Source organism: Lithobates pipiens, unplaced genomic scaffold (assembly GCF_037356315.1).
Source record: "Lithobates pipiens isolate NorthernLeopardFrog02 unplaced genomic scaffold, aLitPip1_a1.2 Scaffold_13, whole genome shotgun sequence".
Lineage (NCBI taxonomy): Eukaryota > Metazoa > Chordata > Amphibia > Anura > Ranidae > Lithobates > Lithobates pipiens.
The window spans coordinates 238,796,755-238,819,683 of record NW_027507718.1 but is presented as its reverse complement, the minus strand read 5'-3'; the positions used below and the strand labels follow the sequence as shown (position 1 = coordinate 238,819,683).

Here is a 22,929-nt window from a genome sequence, read left to right as displayed (position 1 = left end):
GAGTCTTATGTGGACTTTAGATCAGTTACAGCTATTAATTTTAGCGCAATAATAGAAGCGAACACTGGATTTGTCTTTTCTTGATTTCTAGTGTGTTTATTTAGGAATAAACTTTTTATACACCGTGTACGCATAGAACCCACAAAGTTCTGGGGGTGTTCTAAAGAAAGAACACAGCAGAGACTGTTTACATTCAGCCAGGGAGGAGAAGCAATGAGAGATTGATTAATTTCTACAGGTCTATGTGTAGATTGCAGCTCTGCTTTGCAGAAGAATGGCTACAAAATGTAAAGAGGAGCCAACGCCTTCGTCCACTGGCTGAAAAGAAGAATACAAAATATACATATGTAGCATTTCATATTAACTGTCAAAAATATGTATTTTTAGAAATGTTATAGTACGACCATTAAAAAGAAAAAAAAAGAAAGAAAACTAAAAACTAAATGGCTAACCACTATACATCCCCTTGCAACATGAAGGCCCAGTATGAACAGCATCATTATTTGGTATTCCTTTTAGATTATTATTCAAGTGAGTGTGCTACAGTGTTATGCCGCGTACACACGATCAGAATTTCGGCCAGCAAAAGAGAGCTTTTCATTGGAAAATGCGACCGTGTATACGCTCCATCGGAATTTAGCTGGCCAAATTCCCACCAGCAAAAATGTGAGAGCACGTTCTCCATTTGCCAGATGGAAAAGTTTTCTTTCTCTGAAATTCCGATCATGTGTATGCAATTCCGACACGCAAAACACTCACACATGCTCAGATTCAACTACGAGATGGAAGCTATTGGCTACTGGGTATTGAACTTCCTTTTTCTAGTCCTGTCGTACGTGTTGTACGTCACCGCGTTCTTGTATGCAAGACAGCTTGAGCAAAATCCCGTCGGGAAAATCATCAGACCTTTTTCCGACCATAATTCTGATCGTGTATATGCGGCATTATTGTAACTAGAGAACATGTTCCTTTTCAGTTTTCCATTCCAACATGTCAATATATTTGTCCACATATAATCGCAATTACATGCTCAATACAATTAGTAGAATAACTTTGTGTGAATTACAAGGAAAAATTCAACATTTTGGAAAGATTTGGACATACATATTCTTTTTTTAGCCCGTGGAAAGTCATTTTGAGGTCTTGAAAGGTTAAATAATCCTTTGAATTAAATACAGCTAAATATTTACAGTAGTAGTTAGCTTTAGCAGACCTAATGGAAAAGTTTGGGGCAGCAGCAGAACATCATCCAAGCTATACTGAATGGAAAGAGACAGGATATATCGTCTAACATCACCAATATGTCAGAGCAGCATGTTGGAAAAGTGGGCTGCGAGTGTGTGGGAAGAGTCAGGAGTGGAAATACTCAAACAGATTGTATTTCCATCTTATCTGTGGCTAAACTGTCATTTTGGAACAGACGGGCTGACCTGACAGTTGTTCAAACTTTGGAAGCTGAAAACAAAATACGCAATTTAAAGCGGAGGAGGAAGGAAAAAAACACAGGGAGAGCTTGATTAAAATATCCACACGATAAAGCAGAAATATTTTGCAAATTCTGGTAACCAGTAGCATATTAACACCACATGGGCGGGCACACATTATGGTCTTGGTCTTTTATTGAATAAAAAAAAAAAAAAAAAAAAAAAAAAAAAGAAGTTGCCAACTCACCGGAACATATTTTTAAAGCCAAGTTAACCATAAAAATGGTCTACACCAATTATATACAACAGTGCCAGATTTCTGTAGCAAAAACCTACCAGGGCAAGGACATTCTTTCCACAAGGCAGGCCTTTCACAATCTATGGTCAATTAACAGCTTCACAACAAAAGTGCATGTATATCTCCCATAAAGTTTACCTGATCCACACTATTAAGCTGGAAGAATTTAGGCAAGCCGTGTACAATGCCAGATTGTTCACGTGCAAGACCTTCACACCTGAGTTATTTTCTGCTTGAAGCCCTAATACACTCAAACAAAATCCCATTAATTTCAACAAACCTTGCTCACATCTATGCGTTTTGCTACCTGTAGCTCAAAAAAGCACATGATATTCTTTTAGGCAGATTGGAGGCAGGTTGGCCCCATAAACGTCACTGGGAACGTCTAAAATACACTCAGCATGAGTATTTCGCAAGGTTTTTTTTTTGCATTTATTTTGGCAAAACAGCAGCTCTCTACCTCTAATCTCCTCCCCCCTAGTCCTTTTTATTGGCTAAAATAAAAACACCTGAAGCTTGAATATACATGTAAAATGATTGTAATAAAATTATGATACTTGTATTTATTACAAAACTTACTTAAATAAAGTTTGCTTTTGATTGAAAAAAAAAATGCTTATAATAAGTTTCCAAAACGCTCTTAATACGCTAGTAAAATGCTCAAATAAAAACGCCTAAAAATTGCTCTGCTCAGGTGTGAATGGGGCCTACAAGGCTTAAACTGATAGGAATGTGTCATTAGGCTACCCTTTTTAGGATCACTATAACTGTTAGGGATGCACCGAATAGGTTTTTTGGTGCCGAAACCGATACTGAAAATAAATCTTCCTTGATCCCGAAAACCGAAACCGATACCGAAATTGACTATTTTTGGTCAGAGACTGGGGACATGCTACAGGAGATGGTCAGAGACTGGGGACATGCTACAGGAGATGGTCAGAGACTGGGGACATGCTACAGGAGATGGTCAGAGACTGGGGACATGCTACAGGAGATGGTCAGAGACTGGGGACATGCTACAGGAGATGGTCAGAGACTGGGGACATGCTACAGGAGATGGTCAGAGACTGGGGACATGCTACAGGAGATGGTCAGAGACTGGGGACATGCTACAGGAGATGGTCAGAGACTGGGGACATGCTACAGGAGATGGCCAGAGACTGGGGACATGCTACAGGAGATGGCCAGAGACTGGGGACATGCTACAGGAGATGGCCAGAGACTGGGGACATGCTACAGGAGATGGCCAGAGACTGGGGACATGCTACAGGAGATGGCCAGAGACTGGGGACATGCTACAGGAGATGGCCAGAGACTGGGGACATGCTACAGGAGATGGCCAGAGACTGGGGACATGCTACAGGAGATGGCCAGAGACTGGGGACATGCTACAGGAGATGGCCAGAGACTGGGGACATGCTACAGGAGATGGCCAGAGACTGGGGACATGCTACAGGAGATGGCCAGAGACTGCGGGCATGCTACAGGAGATGGCCAGAGACTGCAGGCATGCTACAGGAGATGGCCAGAGACTGCAGGCATGCTACAGGAGATGGCCAGAGACTGCAGGCATGCTACAGGAGATGGCCAGAGACTGCAGGCATGCTACAGGAGATGGCCAGAGACTGCAGGCATGCTACAGGAGATGACCAGAGACTGCAGGCATGCTACAGGAGATGGCCAGAGACTGCAGGCATGCTACAGGAGATGGCCAGAGACTGCAGGCATGCTACAGGAGATGGCCAGAGACTGCAGGCATGCTACAGGAGATGGTCAGAGACTGCAGGCATGCTACAGGAGATGGTCAGAGACTGCAGGCATGCTACAGGAGATGGTCAGAGACTGCAGGCATGCTACAGAAGCTGGTCAGAGACTGCAGACATGGTACAGGAGCTGGTCAGAGACTGCAGACATGGTACAGGAGCTGGTCAGAGACTGCAGACATGGTACAGGAGCTGGTCAGAGACTGCAGACATGGTACAGGAGCTGGTCAGAGACTGCAGACATGGTACAGGAGCTGGTCAGAGACTGCAGACATGGTACAGGAGCTGGTCAGAGACTGCAGACATGGTACAGGAGCTGGTCAGAGACTGCAGACATGGTACAGGAGCTGGTCAGAGACTGCAGGCATGCTACAGGAGATCAATGCAGCCTCACTGTGCCCAGCAGCCTACCAGTGCCCGCCATGTAGCCTGCCTGTGCCTCACCAGTGCATATAAACATACACACATATAACACATACATGTGCGCACACACACATAGAAACATGCACACATATCACATTATATATATATATATATATACACACACACACACACACACACACACAACACAGAGGCATGCAAACATATATATATAGACAGTCTTTTTTTAAATTGGCAGCTGCAGCTCTGTACATTAATCTCCATGCTGGGTACTGCACTCTAGGGGGAGGCAGGGAGCACAGCACACACTGCTAGACGCCTCTCCTTTGGTTTCACTTTCACAGTAAACATCGTGCCCAGCTCCTGCACAGCCAATTTACACATCGGCTGAGGAGACATATGCTGCCACCGCTGTGGAGAGGGGGACTTTAGAGCGAGACCCCACAGGCTGACTGCAGCATAGGTGAGGAGGGAGGGGAGGAGGAGAGCTAAAGACAGAATGACACCCCTGCGATGGGCGGGACCGGGGGTGGGGCCAAGCCCCGCCCCATTTTCGGCACCAGTATCGGCGGAAATTTTCTTTCGGCTTTCTGCCGAAAGGGCCATTTTCGGCCGATATGTTTCGGCGGCCGAAATTTCGGTGCATCCCTAATAACTGTCATAATGCCATTGGTCATAAATTATGAAAATTCATGAACAGCATTAACAAAGCGATAATTTCCTTTTAAATGTGAACTCCAGGCTAACCACTTAATACACAAATGAAACACATTTAAAAAGGAGAGTAGATGTGTTACCTGCCAAAGAATTTGTAAATCTGTCCATCTAACTCTAAAATTTACGTGATGATGTAATAAAGTGATATTAAAGGCTTTTTTGTTTTTTTAAACAATTATGTCACGCTCATCTGCTCTGTGCAGTGGTTTTGCATAGAGCAACCCCGATCCTCCTTCTCGGGTCCCTTTTCGGAGTTCTTGGCCCTCAAGAAGCTTGTAATGGGGGCAACGTTCCCAAGATGCAGCTTAGTGTGTTCATTCACACACAGAGCTGGCAGCTCAGCCTCACCCCCGCTCTCTTCTTACTGGATCACTGGTTCTGATTAACTAAGCCAAACAGGAGGGAGAGTCCCCGGAGAGAGGAGTCTCTCCTGCTTTGCTGGATCTAGATGGGCTTAGGTAAGTATTAAAAGGGAAGTTGCTGCACGCAGAAGGTTTTTTACCTTACTGCATGATTGTAAAAAACCTTGAGCCTTTAGAACCACTATAGTGACTACAGGGCTGCACTAAGTGTGTGTTATATCTGTCAGGAGACTAGCTAGTTAAAAGATGTTTTTTATTATTTATTTTTTCTCTCCCCCATTTAAACTTACCTAGTTGGATGCAGCATCGGTACGATGCTGCATCTGTCCACAGGCGCCTCTACACTAAGAACTGAGCGATCGAACACTGCCAATGGCTCTCACAGCTCCCTGAGAGGAGAGCTGCTGACTGTCAATTAGCAGCTCTCTGCTCTGTTCCTCCATGCTCACTGGAGCGATGGGCTGTGGAGGGGCGTGGAGCGGCTGTCTCAGCCTCTCAGGGGCTTGCTGAGATGGGCACCAGTCCAGGCACTTGGCAGATCCAGACTTCATTGCCGGGATGACGCGGTGCCTGGACTGATTTCTGTGAAGTCAACAGAGAGCGGACTTCAGACCACTCTCTGCTGAGAACGGGGTCACAGGAGTGCAAAACTAATTGCACTCCTGTGACCCATAGGAAAAGCCCAGCCAAACGAGCTCAGGCTGGATTTCTCTTTTAAGCTGGCCATACACAGATTAGAAAATCATTAAAAACATTTTTTTAACACACACATGCACATTTTAAGACCTATTTGTTCTCCACTGCTAATGTTTTCGAAAATCGTTCGTATCGGTGCAAAAACAAATCTGACATGTTTTTTGGCGTACAAAATTAGCATTTTCGAGAATGGAAATTAGCCCACTAAAGTTTTGAATGTCAAATGATAGAGCGCAACAAACAATATTCCAACCATATATGGCCAGCTTAAGTCTAGTTAGTCCACCAAAACTGATAGTTTAGTATTTTAGAGATGCTGGACATTTGAACCACCTAACAGTTTTATATATCCCAGGTTCTCACTGTTGGCCTTTTTTTTAATCTATGTTGTGTATAAAGAATGAATTAGCGGATGCTGGACCTTGCAAAAGGTCCGTGAAAACCCCAAAACTCCCAGGCAGAGTTAGGAACTACTACAGTTAGGTCTCATCATTTTCATAGAATACACAACACATAGAACTATTGCATAGAACTATTAAAAAAAATAAAAACTCCTTAGTGAACGACACTTTAAGACATTTTCATTAAAACTCCTTACTTCTCATTTCTGGTTCATAGCTGAGAGAACTAGGCTTGTGTACTCTGTACTGTTTCAATAATCGCTTGTCCCAAGCTGCACAGTTCAGTGGGTTTCCAAGACGGAGGAACTCTCTAAAAGAACAATAAATAAAAAAAAGAAGCAATGAAGGAATGAAGACAAACACTTGTTTTAGAACCAAGATAATTTGCAGCATTGATTACATTGGTCTGGCATGCTGAAAAATATCTGGATGATCAGCTCAGAAAAAAATAATGCTCTCAAGAAAACACAAAATAAAAAAAAATAAAAAAAAAATCACTGGAGCCATTAATTGAACTTGACAATAAAAAACTGCAGAAAGAATAGGCAGTTTTGCGCAATGTAAAAATAACTAAGTGGCCATACGCATATCAAGGTGATCTCGCCAGTGCTTGCTTGGTGCATAGGCATATAGGTTCATAACTTATAATTAACATTTCCCCCCAAAAGTGATCAGCCAAAAATCTTTTTGTGTAACCATAATGTGCCCAAATATAATTCCTACCTTACCCAGTTAACACGTGGCTGCTCATACAATATACAATGTTCTTGTCCAATTTACGTTTAGATTTACCAAAACCATATAATATAAGGTTAAACCTAAACACTTTAAATTTGTATGCAGGTACGTCTAAAGGAAATTGAAGAAAACTGTATAATGTTTGGCCAGCCTTAAAGTGTTGCTAGACCCACAACATTAAAATCAGTCTGTAGATGCAGTAAAGCATGCTCGTTATACTCCATGCGGAACCTAAGGGATAATCATTCACATTTTGTAAAAAAGCGGTTTGATCCCATCTGCTCTGATTCTCCCCTTCGTCCACTGTTCCCTGATAATTTCCTGATAACGCAGAGCCTATGGTGTCAAACTGCACATGCCCAGTTTGGTGTGTCTTGCTAGAGAGGTTTTTTTATTTTCTTGGAAGAGCGCATGTAATCAGTACAGGGCCAATCAGCACTGTCCGGACAGAGTCAGGGGTCTCGCAGTCTCGTAGGAGTCAGAAAACTCCTCCTACAACAAGCTTTAACCAGTGCTTGGCTGGACACTGCTAGAAGTCACAAGACTTCTATATTCTGCTGATGAAAAGAGATGTTTAGAAGTTTATAGTTACTAAAATAATTACAATTCTATGTTCTGTGTACTGTGGGAGACCAGATAATAGTGAATGCAGGGCCCTGGGTTTAGTAACACTTTAATGTCTCTGGGATACTACAAGAGATTTTCTCCCGTCAGAGATTTACAATATAGAGGAAAACTATTTACAAGGACCTACAAATCCAAGAAATGAACTGCAGGAATATCAAAGAGGTAACGGTAGAGGTGCACTGAATGGACATTTTGGTGCCAAGGCCGAAATTTCAGGATGCACTTGGCTGAAACCAAAAAATGACAGTTAGATTTTTTGTTTTTAACTGTCATTTTTAGGTTTCAGAGAAGTGCATCCTAAAATTTCGGCTTTGGCACCAATATGTCCATTCAGTGCACCTCTACATACACACACACACACATATATATATATATATATATATATATACATACACACACACACACACACACATATACATACATACATACATACACATATATATATATATATATATATCTTTTTTTATAGAATTGTATTATATTATATTCGACTTTTTAATATCATGAATTTAAATGAATATGAATTTATTGCCAGCCATTATCAGCACCTTTAACGCAAAAAAGCTCAAGAAAAATCCATTCCTTTAAATTCTATGTATTCTATGTAAATTCTATGTGGTTCCTTGTGCATCTGTTGTGTTAAAAACCTTGTTTGCTGCATTTTTGGTCTGTTAAAAAAACACAACACACACACACACACACACACACACACACACACACACCAAAAACGCACCTCCCTGTTAAAATGCCCTGAAAATGCAGCAAGAATGCATCAATAACACAAGAACAACACACTGTTATATTTTTGATGTGTTTTTTGAGTCACATGACCTATGAAAAGCACAGTAAAATTGCGTGCGTCTTCGGTGCCAATAGGAGTACCTTTTTCTCTAACAGCAAAATGCCGATAAAAACATTTTTGCTCAATATATTTCCATCAGCGAAATTCCGGTGCATCTCTAGTTAATGGGACATAGTCCTACCAACTTAATACTGTTGCCAATATTCCGAAAAAAATGCAGAGAAAGCAATTTAGAAAACTGTAATTCTCTTTAGCTAACTGAACTACTTACCTTAGTACCATAGGCTCTAATGCTTGAGATGCTAGCCTCTCAAACATACGCTGGAGTGGAGGGTGTAACGCATGGTCCTCATCAGCTAGGGCAGCACTGCACCTGTGCAACAGACGGGCATGGAGCCCCCCCTCACACATAACTTGCTGATTCCTCTCTGTATGTACTAATGACTGTAAGATGTTTGCAACTGCCAGCTGAAGATCTAAGGCATGCTGTAGGGATAAAAGTGAAGAAAAAAAAGCATTAGGAATTATGGCTCTAGACTATATTCACTAACCCACTGAAGGATCTTAGTTAAGACGACACCAGTGAAAAAAATAGGACAGTACAAGTTGTCCCTAAACGGAGGAATAAAAAAAATAAAAATAAAAAAAGATGCATTAGACTATTTGAAAATAAGGTGAACCTGAATCTTCGGATATACTGCATGTCAAAAAAATTAAATATAAAAATATGTAAATTAAGATACTTTTGATAAAATACTTTCTCACATTTCTATGAGTTGCAAAGTAAGTGCGATTTCACACGCGTCATGCTTTCATATGGCATCTATTCTAGCTAGGTACCATTAAAAGTGAAATTCGGGCTTAATTCTAACTACTCTGAAAACTGTCCCCCGAGCCCTCCCACCTATGCTTACTAACCTGTAAAAGAAAGAGCTATTTTACCTCTTTTCTTCCAGCTTCGGTCGGGTCACATGATCCCACCCCCTTGTGCCAGCCAGCACAGCTGCAGGGGAGAGGTGGGAGCGCCGACAACGGAAGGGGTCATTAAATCCTATGGGTGACATTACCGCTTTGGGCCTTACAAGCCATTGCCGAGCACCCTCTCCACTCCCCTTAAGTGCCGCAGCAGACATAGGGGAAATCATGCGACGGGACCAGAGCCAACTGAAAATAGGTAAACAGATCTTTCTTACACAGGTTAGCAAACATAAGTGTCAGGAGCGGGGAGGGCTTCGTTTTATGAGAAGTTAGAGATATGGCTGGAATGCCACTTAAAGATACATGTTAGGGATTTAAATTTGCAGGAAAAAAAAATTAAATATAGCTCTTTATTCTCAGAAAGACTATATTTTTATTTTGTCCAATTGTTTGCTAAAGCGTATTTTAAACATTGGGGGGGGGGGGGGGGGTACTAAACAGCAAAACTAACCATAACAAATATGTGACAAATGATAAAAAAAAAAAAAAAAAAACTCAATCACTAAGGTATTTAGCTATATAAATTCAACCAAAATGGACTGCATAAAAAAATGGCAGGTTGCATCACACCCAAGGGTATGATTAATATAATAAGAAGTAGATCAATGAAAGCGTCTATTTATTTACTTATGATTTTAATTAGCTTTATATAACCAAAACATAAATAATCTGTCTTGAAAATGCTGTAAAAAGCAATGGCTTTGCAATACCAATTAAGAGAAAAGCACGATTTACATTAACAGTTATTCTAACAGAACAATATAAACAGGTTAAACATATACAGTATATCAGCACACTAAAGCCCCATACACACCATTAGATTTTCTGCAGATTTTTGTCTTCAGATTTACCAAAACCATATAGTGCCTGCCTGATTGCATGCAAATTGAAACTCTTAAGGTTTGACCTCATATTATATGGTTTTGGTAAAACTGAAGACGAAAATCTACAGAAAATCGAATAGTGTGTATGGGGTCTAAGCCACAATACAAAGCTGTATGTTACAAAATTCTACATTACATACTTCTGGTTGGGAGTCAGAGTCAACAGATGCCAGGAGGTCCAGCATTGAAAGCATAGCACCGGGATGGATGATTACTGCATCTGAACCTAGAGCTGTACTTGCATGAATTTTCAGGTCACCAACATTTTTAGGAGGTATCAGGGAAGAAGTGGATACTGTATGGTAGACATGTCTGGAAGGAAAAAATGGGAGAATATCAAGAACTTTTCTAAAGTAAAGTAAAAAAAAAAAAAAAAAAAACAACATTCCCCTGTGGGTGACCTATGTACATTACAAGGATTTTACCAAACTTTGTTGCAGACCGCTACCTTTTGTTGAAATCCATGTGTGTCCCTCTGTGCCCATGTACTGAGTGAAAAGGAAAATTGGTGGATGATGGACTTTATAGGCATAACACAAATTATATATATATATATATATATATATATATATATATATATATATATATATATATATATATATATATATATATATATATATATATATATATATATATATATATACACACACACATACACATACATATATATATATATATATATATATAGTGACAAATGGTGCATATTTATGCAGGTGGTATTTATGCTTAAAGGCAAATTTCTGTGAATACTTGATGAAATTGTATGCAATTGTCTCAAACTTAAATTTTGCAATAAATATTTTTTAATATATACTTGTGCTATGCCTATAAACTCCATCATCCATCAATTTTCTTTTTAATTTATCGGGACGTGGCATTATATACTAAATCGCTGGATCCACAGTACCACTCTGTGGTACCACTATGGTGATGCAAATTCTATTCACATGAACTGAGTGAGTCTGATGGGAGTGGTTTCATAATTATCAACCAGCTGCTGCAGAATCAGGGCTCTAATAAGGAAAATTGCAGGGTCTGCATCGCTTTAGACTTACTTCATTTCCTATTGGGAGTATCTCCCCATAAATTACATTTTTGTTGCAGGGAATGCCAAAAATCTGACATATCTTAGTGTAGACTTCTGGGAAAATCAGTGAGCCAATCACACAAGCAGGAAATGATGGTTCTGGGGGGCATTTTGTTCACATTCTGAACACCTCCCAATAGCCATATTGCATTGCATTTTACAGAAAATGACAGAGCTGCAGATTGAAAAGGAAAGTTAATTTTTAATAACATTCAATTACAATATATGACTTGTGACGCAATTGTATATGCTACATTTTTATTTGCTATTTTTTCCCATGAAAGTGGAGTTACCCTTTAAATGAACAAACATCACAATACAAGTGACATTTCTAGTTTCAAAAAGAACACGTTAGATAAATGTAATATTTACTTCTCAGATACCAAAAAGATGTGAACAATCCCTAAAATTATATAACAATACCAGCAACTCAGCCCGTCAGAAACAGTTCATCCAACTGGGTTTTCCTACCCTTGGATTTTTTTTTTTTATTCTTCTTTTCTACTTTGAATGGGGCTTTGCTTTTTTTGGAAACCAGAAAGCAAACAAGGTAGGGGGCACATCTGCACATTTTTTATTTGTTTACAGCAGCATGGTCAGAGTAAGGCCATACTGCTACTTTATAAATTCTGCCCCTTAGAACAATAGTCTAAACAATGTGACCTTAATTGCCCAACTAAAGACTGGTCAGGAAACGTGACTGAGAAAGCACAACTTTGCCTTTTTTTCCCCTCTGGGCTTTTATATATCCCACTAGAGCTATCAATAGATCCCTAAGGCGGCCACACATTAGTCATTATTCATGTTCAACCATAGGGTTGAATGAAAAAAAAAAAAAATGACCCAATCCCCTGATCCACACATTCCAGGTCAATGGGGAAATTGCTCTTACCGAGCCTTAATATTTTGACAGCGGGGGTACTTCCCCGCCGCCAGAATACACTGCTCAGCACTGCCAGCTATTGTGCTGATTGTGACAAAATTTTCCAACAGGCTGGTTGCACAGAAGACAATTGGTGGATACACTTCTGTACAACCACCTTGCCAATACATGGCTTAATATTTGATCAATGTATGCCTGGCTTAAGCTTTTAGCTTGCTCTTTCAAATCCCTCCAGAAAAAGCGAACACTTTTTTAATGTATACAGAATCAGGTATGATAATATACTCCTCACCTTTATCCTCCCAACCATAGACTAAATACAAGAATCAGAGAGCAAAGCAACTGCATTTCCAGACTCTTCAATGATGACCACAACAACGAAGAGAAATGGCAGTTTTTTTAAACCTACTGTAATCTATGAGACAGGAGTATATAATAATATATATATAATAATATATATATATATATATATATATATATATATATATATATTAAAATCTCTCAAGTGGACCTACAGTCCTGGTAATATTGCTAATGTATTATCTGTCTCCTCATTACAACTCCAATTTGTCTGAAGAACATGAACATTTTGAGGCTGTAGAGATCTTAAGCTTTTAGAAGAGTATCTAGTCTCTTTTTTTTTTTTTTATGTGGGGAAGACCTCATTTGATGATGCCATCATTAACTTTCAAGGATCAAAAATAAAGGGTATAAAGGTCTGAACTAAAGCACACTATGCAGCAAAAAAAATAAACTAAAATCAATATGAAATGCGTAAATCACTAAATAACACAATTTCTATATTATTATTCATGTATTACTAAAGCACGTTACAATGCCTCAGCCACATTAATAATATTGTTTTTTTTGTTTCTGAGAGCTTGCTCTTTCAGGGAAAATAAGGTCGCTCTAAAAATATAACCAGCTTAAATATTTTATAGAAATGAAAGTCTGTTGCATTATTTAGGCCCGGCTTTGCATACAAGTCTTCTATTTTGTCAAAGCATTTAGAATATTTTCAATGAGATGTGAAACAGAGAATAAGGAGACATAATGCAGAAATTGTTAGAATTTTTATTCTTGGAGGTACTGTAAAAAAAAATCCCAATATGTAGGTCAGTCACCTTGTGGAGTACTTGCCTAACATAAGTATGTATGTGTGCTTTGACACTGCTATTTAGCTGACATAGTGGTTATTGTCTATAGGTGTAACGAAGGCCTGGTCATACAAAGAGCTAATTTCTTTCTTGCAACCACAGGTTGTAGGAAGGAGATTCTCTTGATTCCCCCATCAACACAGACAGACAGACAATGTTGATAGGGGAACCCTCCTGCCGGGCCATCGTTTTCTCCAGATGGGGGTGAAGAAGACCGTGATAATTGGTAGTTGCTATAGCAGCCGCTAGTGATAATTGCAGGTAAAATGCGGTGTTCTGCCAAAATCTTCAACCTATCAAAAAGTCCAACCGCATCATAGGTGGCTGTATTGCCCATGCTTATGTGTGAAAGTGATGGTCGGAAGATGACAGGGTATGTCAGTTCGCACACTGCGTTATCAGTTGGAGTATTTGATGGAATTCTTTTAGTGTGTGATACAAAGACCTGCAGCGTTGCGGTTTGGCAGCAAGAGCAGCTGGTGTATTTTATGCCTTTTAAGTGCAGAAGAACCCCCTTGTGCTTGCGCTAGCACATGGGCAATACAGCTACCGATGACGTGGTTGGACTTTGATAGGTTGGAGATTTTGGCAGGACACTGGTATGCTGGTTGTACCAAAGTTGATCGATCAACTTGGTGTATTCAGCCTGCCCATACAAAAAATCTCAGCTGGTTCCTGCTGAGCCAGCCAAGATTCGAACCTTATATGGCCCTCCTAACACTCTGGCAAAATATCTTCTAATGCAGGGGTGTCCAACCTTTTGACCTTCCTAGGCCACATTGGAAGAAGTGGAATTGTCTTGGGCCACACATAAAATACACTAACATAAGCGATAGCTGATAGCAGAAAAAGTTAGGCAGTTAATTATCACTGATATAGATAATGTATCCAACTGTGTAATAAAACTTACTTAAAAAAAAACATTTTTTATTATAAAAAGTAAAAAAGAGGGCAACATAAAAAGAGAGCAACATTTGACACTGTTTTTGACAAACTAACTCATCAAACTATTCATGTACAGACAGCCTCAGAGGTCCTAAAGGACCCAAGACTGGAAATAGCACTGGTAGAAGCAGAACAAACTGACCTCTAGTTTGAAAGTGATGCACACCGCATAATTAAGAGCCCAAATGGTCGCAGAAGCAGAGTCTCAGTGACCAATGGCTCAGAGGTCACAGGCAAATCATATAAAGAATCTGCAGGGAAAGGCGAGGAAGCAGTTCAGTAAATAAATGGGTCAAGATAGCTGCGATTGGACAGACCAGCCATAGCAGCAGTGAAGAGGAGTCTTGATTGAAGGACAAAAAAGGTTGAAGTAAAATGGTTCTAGCAAAAGTAGGCTACTCTTTTTTTTTTTTTTTTTTTTTTTAGCACTACTGTAAAAAAAAAAAAAAAAAAAAAAATACATAAAGAAAGAAGGAGGAAGAGGTCCATCCTCCTAGTAAAAAAGTCTAAAAAGACATGCTAGTATTGGGAGGGGTTATACGTTATCTTTTGTTTTTACCAGTGTTCGATCTGCCTGTAGGTATTTTGTGCCCCTCATGGATGAGGAAGATTTAAATATTTTTTTATTTTAAGATATTAGATATGCTCTAATGCACTTTTATGATGATTTACCTTTTCCTCTGGCTGTATGTTTTGGCATACATCTCTACCCAGTCATGTAAGTGATGATGATGAAGATGATGATGATTATGATATGTGTTCAGTCGTTTTTTTCACTCCTGGTGATTCTTTGAGCCAGTTCTCTCCAAATATTTTGGTTTTTAAGGTATCAATCTATTATGTTCTTTGGAGGCCTGGCTTTTTTGTGGTCTACTGTACACATTACTTAATTTTGAGGAATGAAAAGCAAGAGTCCAAAAAATAGATATACCTATGGTTATTCATTATACAGTGTTTTCCTTCTAAAAGTTATTATAACTTTAGGAAAGTTATAAATATAGCAGCTATATATTACGTACATACAGTTGTACGCAAAAGTTTGCATAACCTGGCAGAAATCGCAAAATTTTGATGCTGAAAATATGACTGATCATGTAAAAAAAAAGTCTTATTCAAATCCGGGGGATCTCTTGATACCAAGCCAAGGTCAGATAGAAGAAAGACTGCAGCCACAACTGCCAGAAGAATCGTTTGGGATACAAAGAAAAACCCACAGGTAACCTCAGGAGAAATTTCATCTGCTCTGGAAAAAGACAGTGTGGTTGTTTCAAGGAGCACAAAACGAAAAAGTTGCTGCATGGTCGAGTTGTCAGAAAGAAGCTTTTAATGCACCAATGCCACAAAAAAGCCTGGTTACAATATCCCTGATGCCACCTTGACATTTCCTCACAGCTACTGGCACACTGTAATCTGGAGTGAGGAATCCAAAATAGAGCTTTATGGTCACAACCATAAGCACTATGTTTTGAGAGGGGTCAACAAGGCCTTTAGCGATAAGACTACCAACCCCACCATAAAACATGGTGGTGGCTCACTGATGTTTTAGGGGTGTGAGCTCTGAAGGCACAGAGAATCTTGTGAAAATTTATGGCATGATGAATGCAGCATGTTATCAGAAAATACTGGCAGGAATTTGCATTCTTCTGCATGAAAGCTGTGCATTGGACACTCTTGGGCCCTTCAGCAAGACAATACCCTAAACACAAGGCCAAGTTGACCCTCCAGTGGTTACAGCAGAAAAAGATGAAGTTCTGGCGTATTCATCACATTCTCTTGACCTTAATGAGAAAGTAAACCCTTACCTCTTTTGTTCCCTGCAAAGTAAAAGCATAATGGGCTAGTATGCATCGCATACTAGCCCATTATGTGCCACTTACCTGCAAACGAAGCCCGTCTCTGCTGGTTGCCACGTCCATATCCACCCCTCTTCCTTTTGGGGCTGTGGACTCTCGCTCTGTGACTGGCCGGAGCCGCGTGGTCACTCCCGCGCCTGCACGCCGGAGCCGATGGTCACGGCATGAGCCCTTTAGAAATGGCACGACCGTGCCCTTTCTTCAGAGAGCATGCGCAGACGATGTCGGCGCAAGTGTATATGGTGAATATCTCCTAAACCATGCACATTTAGGAGATATTAACAGTACCTACAGGTAAACCTTATTATAGGCTTACCTGCAGGTAAAAAAGTGATGTGTAAGGGTATACAACCACTTTAATATCATCAAGCCACTCTGGGGAGATCTCAAAAGCGCGGTTTATGAAAGATGACCAACGACTTTGCATGACCTAGAGACATTTTGCCAAGATGAATGTGCAGCTATACCACCTGTAAGAATTTGGGACCTCATAGACAACTATTACAAAAGACTGCACATTGTCATTGATGCTAAAGGGCCTCAATTCACAGTATTAAGAACGAAGGGTATGTAGACTTCTGAACAGGGGACATTTCATTTGCTTACTTGTTGCCATGTTTTGTTTTAGGATTGTGCCATTCTGTTAGGACCTACAGTTACAGAACATGAATCCCACAAGAATTAAAAGGAGTGTGCTTTGCCTGCTCACTCGTCTTTTTAATAAAAAAAATGGTACATACTGTATATTACCAATTCTTCAAGGGTGTGCAAACTTTTGAGCACAACTGTATGTACAGTATCAATAACGCACTTCCAATTTGTGTGGCAACAACAATGCTCATGCACAAACCAACAATGCATAAGCTTGTACAGAAGTGCTTAAAATACACTCAAACTCTTGCATGTGCATGACCACATTTAGGCTTTTTTTATAAGAATGTAAAAAAAAAACATTTACAAATGTTTTTTAATTTACAGATTTGAACACAGCCGCATTGTTTTCAAGTATTCACACTGGGCGTAACCATGCACTGCGTTCAGATCTGTGACACTAAATCTAAAAATCAGCATCTGAGGACATGCATATACATGTATGAAAAAAGAAAAAAAAAAAAAAAAAAAGACAATGTAATGCTCATCATTAAGCTGAAACTTTTGTACTAGAAAAACATGTATTAGGATAAGTAACATTTTTACACCCATGTGAATGCAGCCTAAGACCGCATGCACACGAGTATGCTCCAAACATGCTGCCAGATCTTGGCAGAAAAACATAACTCTAATCTTGCATGTTTGCAGGTGCGTATATATGCGTGTTTACAGGAGTATTGCGTTTATAAACGCATGAGGATAAACTCATTCTAATGTCTAGAATATTCTGTTATTCTAGCCACTAGAATAAATTTACGCACATACACGTGCATTTAAATGCGTTAATGCAGGAGGCAAAAAAATATTAATACACTGACCTTCCCAGTGATTAGCAGTGCAGGGGGGGCGTGTCAGCTCAAGTTTGACCACTGGAATACAGGTAGGCTGTGCTCCCAAGAAGAATGCAAAGAAGAAAACTGACCATGCTGGGATGGATGTGCTTCCATGCTAAGCGTGGTCAGCTTGAAACAGGAAAGCAGGGGGACTGGCAGGATCATCAGGTATTTCAAACAAAAAGAAGCAATGCAAAGTGAACAGGATACTTTTTCATTCAAGTACATGGTAACAGACAGGAATATGAAATGTTGGAGGTCACATACACTTTAACACCATCAGAGCTAGTAATTCTATTGTAGTGATTAATCAACCACCATGATGAATAGGAGCCTTGTAAAGCAGTACCTTTTCCTGGAAAGAGCTGGAGTCCCCCAAGGTGAAGGGAGAGTGGTCTCATTTGTCAAACAAGGCGGGATCTGTTCTGCACGACTGCAGATGTAGACAGACATGAACAAGACAGAAGAGTTAGAAAGACAAGCGGGAAAAGCTTTGTTAGTTGCAGAGAATAGGAACAGAATTCTAGTAATTAAAAGAACAGACAAGAGACGCCGATCAAAACATGGGGTTGCTTTAGATGGACCTTTTTTATGCAAGAAAATAAGCAAGAAGAAGCAAAAAAAAACATGCACTGACTACAAACGCATTTATACGTATATATTTTTAAAAGTGGTACACAGGGTTTAACTTCCAAAGAATTCCCTGCTGGGCTTTGGAGAAACGTTTCCCTTATAATGTCCATAGGAAGTCATTATATCACAAAGTCCCAATTACACTGAGGTATTTAAGCACTATCCCTGGTGGTTAAGATCAGTCGACATTGCTCATTAACAGTGAAAACACTAGAGAAACTTATGAAAAAAGCATTGCCAGCTATGAATAGCCCAGCATAAGCACCGATCTTCCTTCAATCAGCAATAGACATGTTGACGTGACCTAGATGTGTTTCTTTAATAAGCCTAATAACTAATAGGACAGCAAGTGGCTAAAGCAACCTTGTAAAACTCGATAAGTTGCTATTAATTATTGCCCTTTCCACATCATCACTGTTCTCTGGACTATTAAAATCATATTCATTCTTCAGGTAGAAAGAATTCAGCTTGCATGGTTACCCAGCATTAGTGCTAACCCAATTACTACTGTCACTTCCTGATAGGCAAAAAAAGATGTCATAACAGATCACCTCTAAAGTTTTAGTGCTGCACAACTTTCATTTTATATCAAAAGAGACTATGCCTGAGCCTGACTAAATCATTCTTACACAATGGTCCAACCGAGACAGAGTCTGCAACACAACATTGAGAACATACACAGGTAAAATGCTTTTCTTACAAACTGAAACCTGTGATGTACAGCCCTGGCAAAAAGTTTTGAAAATGACACAAATATTAATTTTCCACAAAGTTTGCTGCCTCAGCTTTTATGATGGCAATTTCCATATACTCCAGAGTGTTATAAAGAGTGACCAGATCAGGACTTTTTTTTTTTTCAGGGAGAACTTGGTGGAACTCCGTTCCACCACCTCTGGTTCAGACCCTTGGGGGTGCCTGCTCACCACAATCACTTGTAAACACAGAAGTCTGGTTTCTATGTTTACAACTGACAGCTCTGCACTCTGTGTGTAAACCCCCTGAACTCTGCATGTAATGCAATCCTGGTATTTAATACCCTTTTTAAGACCCTTCTACTGTTTGTGAAATTTGACTGACCACACCCACTATTTGATGTGATTTGGAGGGTGTGTGTGGGTGCAGAGGTTTCGGGGGGGGGGGGGGTGGTCTTTGAGTTCCAGCACCTATTGTTTGAGAAAAAAAGCCCTGGATCAGATTAATTGCCAAGTCCATCTGTGCCATGAAAATTAACTTAATCCCAAAAAACATTTCCTCTGCATTTCAGCCCTGCCACAAAAGGACCAGCTGACATGTCAGTGATTCTCTTGTTTAACACAGGTGTCACTAATGACGAGGACAAAGCTGGAAATCACTCTGTAATGCTGATTGAGTTAGTATAACAAATGTGAAGCTTAAAAAAGGAGGGTGGTGCTTGAAATCATTGTTCTTCCTCTATTAACAATAGTTACCTGTAAGTAAACACGTGCAGTCATTACTGCTTTGCACAAAATAGGATTCACAGGTAAGGATATAGCTGCTCCTAAGATTGCACCTAAATCACCAATTTATCAGATCACCAAGAACTTCAAGGAGAGAGGTTCAATTGTTGTCAAAAAGGGCACCCAAAAAGGTCCAGTAAGAACGGGGACCGTCTCCTACAGTTTATTCAGCTGCTGGATAGGGGCACCACCAGTGCAGAGCTTGCTCAGGAATGGCAGCAGGCAGGTGTGAGTGCATCTGCACTCACAGTGAGGAAAGACTTTTGGAAGATGGCCTGTCAAAGGAAGCAAAGAAGCCACTTCTTTTCAGGAAAAACATCAGGGACAGACTCATATTTTGGGATATTCTGCAAAAGGTACAGGGATAAAGTCATTTTCTCTGATGAATGCCCATTTCGATTGTTTGGAGCAATTGGAAAAAACCTTGTCCGGAGAAGAAAAGAGGAGTGCTACCATCAGTTCTGTGTCATGCAAACAGTAAAGCATCCCGAGACCATTCATGTGTGAGGTTACTTCACAGCCGTGGGAGTGGGCTCACTCACACACAGCCATGACTAAGGAATGGTACAAAAACATCCTCCGAGAGCAACTTCTCCCAACATCCCACAACATATCTACAGCCACTAAACTAAAGTTATATTTTGATGTCCATAGCCAGGCAGATAAATAGCTGTCAATTTTTGAGTAGCAACTAAAAAGGTAAAGAATTAACTCAAGGATGATCTAGCTACAGTTCACAAAAATTTCCTGTGTTTAGGCCCCTTTCACATTTGTGCTACTCCAAAGTCGTGCAATTTTGCCATGATTTCATGGCAAAAGATTTTGGCAAGTCTAACTGTGGATCCAACTTTGCCCCACGACTTGAAGTACGACTTCAATGAGCAGGGATGCGACTTTGATTACCAGATAATTAGGGGGAACTCCACGCCAATTTTTTTTATTTTTAAGAAGAAAACCGGCATGGGTTCCCCCTTCATGGGCATACCGGGCCCTTAGGTCTGGTATTGATTTTAAGGGGAACACCAACGCCCCCAAAAAACTTTGTGGGGTCCCCCCAAAATCCATACCAGACCCTTATCCGAGCACCAGCCTGGCCGGTCAGGAAAGGGGTGGGGACGAGCGAGCGACCCCCCCTCCTGAGCCGTACCAGGACACATGCCCTCAACATGGGGGGTGGGTGTTTTGAGGTAGGGGGGTAGATCCCTGCCCCCCACCCAATGTGAATGAGTATGGGGTACATCGTACCCCTACCCATTCACCTGAGGGGAAAAAAGTGTAAAAAAAAAAAAACACACTACACAGATTTTTAAAGTAATTTATTAGGCAGCTCCGGAGGGTCATTTTCCGACTTCTGGGGTCTCTTCCGACTTCTCTGCTCTCTTCGGCCTCTTTTTCCGGTGTCCGGTTCTTCTCCCACTCTCTGGCCTCTTCTGCTGGCTTCTCCACTATCTTCTTCCAGCTCTTTTGCTAGCGGTGGCCCGGTCTTCTGCTTCTTCTTCCCTCTTCTCTTCCTCCGATGTTGACACAATGCTCTCTCCTGCTGTAATGCCTTGTGAGCGGTGTGCAGCGACTTATATAGGCATGGGACGTGGTCACCGAGTGATGTCATCCAGTGATTTTGTGATTATGACGTCACATCCCGTGCCATGATGGGACTCTGAAGTCATAAGGGGGCAGGGTCACAGGGTGACATCTCCTGGTGACCATGCCTATATAAATCGTTGCGCACCATGCACAATGCATTACAGTGTGAGAGAGGGTCATGTCAACATCGGAAGAGAAGAAGACGTCGAAGAAGACGATGACGAAGAAGACGACTGGGCCAACGCTAGCAAAAGAGCTGGAAGAAGATAGCAGAGGAGCCCGGCAGAAGAACCGGAGAGCGGGAGAAGAGGCTGGACACCGGGAGAAGAGGCCGAAGAGAGCAGAGAAGTCGGAAGAGACCCCAGAGTTGCCTAATAAATTACTTAAAAAACCTATGTAGTGTGTTTTTTAATTGACACTTTTCCCCCCCAGGTGAATGGGTAGGGGTACGATGTACCCCATACACCTTCACATAGGGTGGGGGGCCAGGATCTGGGGCCCCCTTATTAAAGGGTGCTCCCAGATTCCGATAAGCCTCCCACCCGCAGACCCTGACAACCAACAGCCAGGGTTGTTGGGAAGGGGCCCTCATCAACATGGGGACAAGGCGCTGCCCCCCTGCCTCAAAGCACCCACCCCCCCATGTTGAGGGCATGCGGCCTGGTACCGCTCAGGAGGGGAGGGGGGCGCTCACTCGTCCCCACCTCCTTTCCTGACCGGCCAGGCTGGTGCTCGGATAAGGGTCTGGTATGGATTTTGGGGGTGACGCCACACTGTTTTTTCGGCGTGGGGTTTCCCCTTAGAATCCATACCAGACCTAAGGGTCCAGTATGCTCGTAAAGGGGGAACCCATGCCGTTTTTTTTTTCTTAAAAAAAAATTGCCGTGGAGTTCCCCTTTATGCACAAGTCGCATGCCAAAGTCGGATCAGTTAATACGCAATCCGACTTTGATCCGACTTCAGAAAAAAAGTAGTGCAGGAACTACTTTGAAGTCGGCACGACTTAGTCGCGCCAATATGAATGGTAGCCATTCAAAATCATGCAGAATGACTTTTCATGTGATTTTGCAGTCCAAAATCATGGGACAAGTCATATAAGTGTGAAAGGGGGCTTAGAGCAAATGTCATTAAGACCCCTTTCACACCACACCGCCCTTTGCGTCGGCGGTAAAACACCGCTATTTTTAGCATTTTGGCCGCTAGCGGGGCGCTTTTACCCCCCGCTAGCGGCCCGCGAAAGGGTTAAAACCGCCAGAAATACGCCGCAATACCGGCGTTTTTGCCGGCGGCATTACAGCGCTGCCCCATTGATTTCAATGGGGAGCAGCGGTGAAGGAGCGGTAAACACACCGCTCCTTCATCGCTCCAAAGAAGCTGCTGGCAGGACTTTTTTCTGACGTCCTGCCAGCGCACCGCCGTAGTGTGAAAGCCCTCGGGGCTTTCACACTACACACAATGGTGCAGCTTCTTTAGGTCGGATTGCAGGCGCTATTTCTAACGCCATAGCGCCTGCAAAACGCCCTGGTGTGAAAGGGGTGTTAAAGCAGATCTTCACTGCATCCGAGCACCACAGTCCAAAAACTCTATTTAATTCATTTTTAATGTTCAAAGAAAACTTCCCTATCCACCCATGTCGCCATGCTTTATTTTGTTGAGAAATCACTTTAAAAAACACCCCCAAGCATTTCTGCCCATTGCCATCTTGAGTAGGGGCAGATGATTCATGTAGCATTTAAGTCCTTGAATGCATCTGC

At 41.3% G+C, this 22,929-nt stretch overlaps 1 protein-coding gene across 4 annotated transcripts in view; it reads right to left on the bottom strand.

Moving 5' to 3' along the window:
- Window positions 1–22,929, bottom strand: part of WDFY3 (WD repeat and FYVE domain containing 3) — a 367,376-nt gene that overhangs the window by 153,013 nt on the left and 191,434 nt on the right. For 3 of the 4 annotated variants that reach the window (XM_077476410.1, XM_077476412.1, XM_077476411.1), the window contains exons 14-17: window positions 17,830–17,913; window positions 10,212–10,383; window positions 8,481–8,695; window positions 6,240–6,352 (exon numbers count right to left, since the gene is read on the bottom strand). In XM_077476410.1, coding sequence (XP_077332536.1) covers window positions 6,240–6,352; window positions 8,481–8,695; window positions 10,212–10,383; window positions 17,830–17,913 — 584 coding nt within the window. The remainder of the gene's footprint in view (window positions 1–6,239; window positions 6,353–8,480; window positions 8,696–10,211; window positions 10,384–17,829; window positions 17,914–22,929) is intronic. The other variant, XM_077476413.1, reaches the window with a different exon arrangement.